Below are 4686 nucleotides of genomic sequence, written 5' to 3' on the forward strand. Positions count from 1 at the left end.
ACCGGGGGAAGGCACCGGGGCCACCGGCGCCGTGCGTGCCCTGGGCTGTGCCCGTGCCAGCGCCGTGCTGGCCAAAGGCTGCGGGAAGGGAAAGGGCAATCTCCGCGGGGCTGGGGCATCGCCATCACCATCACAGGGTGCGGGACACTCTCTGCAGCCCCCTCCGCTCTCCTGGAGGGGCTGGCAAGGAAGGGAAGGGAGGAAGGAGCGGGCCCGGCCCCGCAGGAACCCCGGGAGCCGCCGCAGCCCGCGGGGAGCCAGCCCGGCCCGGCCGCCCGGGACCGCTCGGTTTGCAGGAAAAACCCAAACCAAACAAGGAATCCCCGGGGCCCGGCCCTGTTCTCATTCCCCGCCCGTGTCTGCGCTCCCCAACCCGCCCCCGAGCAGTCAGAACGGTGAATAATTGTGTATTTCTGCGGGTGCAGCCCGGAATACGGAAATCGGTGTGCTGCCGTTTGGGGGGCAGGGGTCGTGGGGACCTCACCGCGGGACCCTCAGCCCGTGCCGAGCCCCCCGAGCTCCTTCTCCCCAGAAAGCCCGGAGCCCTTTCCTCGGGGTGTGCGGAATATCTCCTGCCCCAGAACTGCTGAAACCTCCCCGGGCCACAGACCCCAGCGCCTTCGGGAGGGGAAAAATGAGGGGTTGTCCCCCAGTAATTCCCTTTCGCGTGGATTTTCGTTGGTGGGTTTTTAGCTGAAGGTCAAACGCGCAGACGCCGTGGCAGGGAGAGAACTCCCCAGCGCCAAGCTGGGTGGTTCTTCTCCCCGAATTAATCTGTAATTAATATTTCGCTTTTGTCAAGCGCTGCATTCGACTGACAGACATTTTCACGTTACCGACGCGGTACCGCTCGGTTCTTCCTCGCCGCTCTGATTCTAAATGGAATAAATGAGGAAGGGGAAAAAAAAACAACAAAAAAAGCCCCAAACCCAACCCTCAAACGGTTTCGATTCGCCGGCGAGGCAAACTGACAAAAAACTTCACGAAAGTCAAGGATGCGCCTAAAATATTCCCATCCCTTCCCCGTCTGTCTCCGCCTCCTTAGAACAGCGAGGAAGAGGAAAAGGACATTTATTTAAAATGCTTAAATGTTTTTTTTTTTTTTTTACATTTTTAATTTTTATTTATTTAAAATTTCAACAGTGGATCACTTTTTTCTTTTCTTTTTTTTTTTCTTTTCTTTTTTCTTTTTTTTTTTTTTTTTTGCAACCAAACAAGTAATAAATATTATTTAGCAACTTTTTTTTTCTTTTTCTTTTTTGTTTGTTTTTTTTTTTTTTTTTACAAAAATAAACAGATGATAAAATCTCTGCAAGGGGCAGCGATAAGAAAAGTTGTTATTTCAGAAACAAGCCCAAGTTCTCAGTATTGCAACACGGACAGCGTGAAAGTTCCTACACAGAAAGAGCATTAAAGAGTTCAAACTTTGTTAAAGGTGGCGGGAACGCAAAGAAAAACCGAAACAAACGTGTTATACGCTTAAAAGTAACACAACCCACCAAACCCCAAAACCCAAAGGAAGGAAATCAAGGCAAACCGACCCCTTTTTCACTCATGAGGCTGACACAGAACAAGTGCACGGACGGGAAGCTCAGGCGGAGCGGACTGGCGTCGTTACCGGTCTATTTACAAACCCCCACCGGAGGGAGAACCGGGGGGAGCGGGGCAGACCCCGCAGTCCCGGAGCCCCCCGGGACGGGCAATCCGGGGGATGCGAGCCGGGGGCGGCTCGGAAGGCTCCGAGTGTAGAAACGGGACCGGGGAGGGGAGGGAAGGGGCGCAGGAACGAATAACCGAGCCAAAGCCCCTCCGCAGCTCCGGTTCCTCCGGTAGCGGCGAGCCCCGGTTCCGCCGCCCTCCCCCGCTCCGGAGTCCGCGGCAGCGTCGGGAAATTGAAATCACGGGAGGTGCGCGGGGTTCACCGTGCCGGGGGCTTCCCCTGCGTCCGGGGAGCCGGGCACACCCGGGCCGGCTCCGTCCCCGTCCGCGTCCCCTCCGCTGCCGTCTGTAGGTCCTGGCGGTGCCGGGGCGCGGCGGGAGGGACTCATTTGGTGTCGGTGGCCAGTCTGGGCAGGCTGGCCGTGCCCATGCCGGAGACGTGGTGGTGCGGCGGGGCCGACACCTGGCACATGCTGCAGGGGCACGGCATCCCGCCCCAGTGCTGGAAGCCGCTGCCCAGCGGGGCGGCGGCGGCGGCCGAGGGCGACTTGAGGAGGCCGTGCGGGGGCCGGATGGAGCTGACGGCCGAGAGGCCGGAGCCGGGCAGGGAGGCGCTGGACACGGCGGCGGGGGGCAGGATGGGGTGGTGCACGGGGTGCGAGGCCGGGTGGCCCGGGTGGCCGGGCAGCGGCGCCGAGTGCGCGCCCATGCCGCCGGGGCAGGCGGCGGGGTGGAAGCCGGCGTGGTGGCCGCCGTAGATCTCGCTGACCAGGCGCTTCATCTCCTCCAGGGAGTTGGTGAGCATGAGGATGTAGTTGCGCGCCAGGAGCAGCGTGGCGATCTTGGAGAGCTTGCGCACCGACGGGCCGTGCGCGTAGGGCATCACCTCCCGCAGCCCGTCCATGGCGATGTTCAGGTCGTGCATCCGCTTGCGCTCCCGGCTGTTGATCTTCAGCCGCAGCTGCTGCAGCTCCGGCTCCGTCATCTGCTTCTTGTCCTTCTTGGAGGAGGAGGACGACGACGACGACGAGGACGACGAGGAGGACTTGAAGCCCAGCTTGTCCACCACCACCACCCCCGCGGCGCTCATGGCGCTGCGCAGCTCGGCGCTCAGCTCCGGCGGCGAGTCGCTCTGCGTGGAGCTGGACACGGTGCCGCCCGTGAAGCCCCCGCCGCTGCCTTTATTCCGGGCCGTGAGGAAGAGGTCATCGGGCTCCGGGGAGGACGGGCGGCTGGAAACCAGGCTGGCGTCCGAGTCCATGGCCCGGCGGGCGGGGCGGCGGCGCGCACCGGGCAGCCTGCGGGGAGGGGAGAGAGCCCGAGGGCGGCCCCGCGTCAGCGCTCGCCCCGTCGGCACAGGAGCGACGGCCCCGGCGGGACCGGCCCCGCTGCCCGCCCTCGCCTGGCCGGGGGCGGCTCCCGTCCCGTCCCGTCCCGTCCCGTCCCGTCCCGTCCCTCCCCTGGCTCCGGGGCTCGGCTCCGCGCGGGGCCGCGGGCGCGGGGGGCACTCGCTCACTCCTCACTCCTCACTCGCTCACTCCTCACTCACTCACTCACTCACTCACTCACTCACTCACTCACTCACGCACTCACTCACTCACCGTGGCGAGCGGCGCCGGGACGGGCGAGCACCGAGGCAGCAGCAGCGCGCACCTTGCGGCGGAGCCGCGGCCGCTTTATATCCGCGCCGGGGAGGAACGATGTCAGCGGCGGGAGGGCGGGGGGCTGCGCCAATCGGCGGCGGCGGCGGGGGCACGGCTGATGTCACCGGGGCCGCTCGGGCTCCGCGGGGCGGGGGGCGCCGGCCGGAGCGGCGCGGGGAGCCCGGCGGGGGGGAGGGACTTTTGTCAAATCCATAGTAAAACGCAACAATGACAGCGCCGGGAACAGCTGTTGGGGGGGCGGGACGGGACGGGGACGGGGACGGGGACGGGGACGGGGACGGGGACGGGACCAAGCGGCCCCCGGCGCGTCGGTGCTGCCCGGTGCCCGGCCCGTCCGCCGGCACGCAGCGGGCAGCGCTTCTCCCGCCCGGTGCCCCCTCCTGCCCCGAGCCCCGGCGTTATTGCCCCGTCAAGCGGTGCCAGGAGAGGCGAAGAAAAGCGGGGTTTCGGCCTCTCCGTTCCCCACGAGCGAATCGCCCCGAGCATCCCCCGGCTCCGGCCCCGCAGAGACCCGGAGAAGTTCTTGGAGCGGCCGCGTAAATCGGCCCCAAAAAAGCCTTCAGCGAGAAGGGAGCGGGAGAGGGGAGAGAAAGAAAGAAAGAGTAAAAGACGTTAACAAACGAACAAAAAATGACCTTCGGAAATGCCTCCCGCCTTGCCGCGCCGCTCGCCCGGCTCCGGGAGTGCCCTGGCCGCCGCAGCTCCGCGCAACAGGGCCGGAGCCTCCTCGCACTGGGGTAAATCCCCCGGCCGCCCCCTCCCCGCCGCCCCCCCGGCCCCTTTGCCTTTGTTGTATTATTTTTACACCCGTGTGTTTCCCAGCTGGCCCGGCAAGCCTCAACCATCCGTTAAATATGTATTTAAAACGTTAAGAAGTGAAGCGTGGAAATGTGTTCGCCAACGGTTGCGGGGATGATCCGTAACAGGTCAATTAGGAAAATCTGTCCCCGCGACAGCCGGGCCCGCCGCCCGGCGTGTGTCCGCGTGTCCGTGTGTCCGTGTGTCCCGCTGCCGCCCACCGGGGGCGCGGGGCGGGCAGGGGGGACCCCCGAGGCTGGGGCTGAGCCCTGTGGGTGCGGAGCGGGACGGGGAGGGAGATGGGCAAAGTTTGGGTTATTCTGCGGGGAGCGGCAGCCGCAGCCGGGCTCTGCCTTCTCCTGGCGGCTCCGAGAAAACGGGGCAACAGCGAGCACAACGAATTGAGCCCCGGAGCCGCTCCCGGCCCCCGGCAGGGCCCGGCAGGAGGGGGAACGGGGCCCGGGCAGGCCGGGAGGGGCGGCGGGTTGTGGGCATCGCCCCCAGGGCAGCGAGGAAAACGCCGCAGCGCTCGCCTGCTGTCCGCCAGGGCTCCGCAATTTTCCTT

The 4686-nt window shown here is 64.8% G+C and overlaps 1 protein-coding gene across 1 annotated transcript; it reads right to left on the reverse strand.

Annotated features, from left to right (window-relative positions):
• Window positions 1-1224: 1224 nt before the first annotated feature.
• LOC131097112 (oligodendrocyte transcription factor 2) lies at window positions 1225-3283 on the reverse strand. The gene is made up of 2 exons (XM_058045834.1): window positions 3261-3283; window positions 1225-2957 (listed from the first exon to the last, which is right to left on the reverse strand). Exon 2 carries the CDS (start codon window positions 2918-2920, stop codon window positions 2045-2047), a length of 876 nt encoding a protein of 291 aa, XP_057901817.1. The 5' UTR covers window positions 2921-2957; window positions 3261-3283; the 3' UTR covers window positions 1225-2044.
• Between the last annotated feature and the right edge of the window lie 1403 nt (window positions 3284-4686).

The sequence above is a fragment of the Melospiza georgiana genome, chromosome 2, assembly GCF_028018845.1.
Source record: "Melospiza georgiana isolate bMelGeo1 chromosome 2, bMelGeo1.pri, whole genome shotgun sequence".
NCBI lineage: Eukaryota > Metazoa > Chordata > Aves > Passeriformes > Passerellidae > Melospiza > Melospiza georgiana.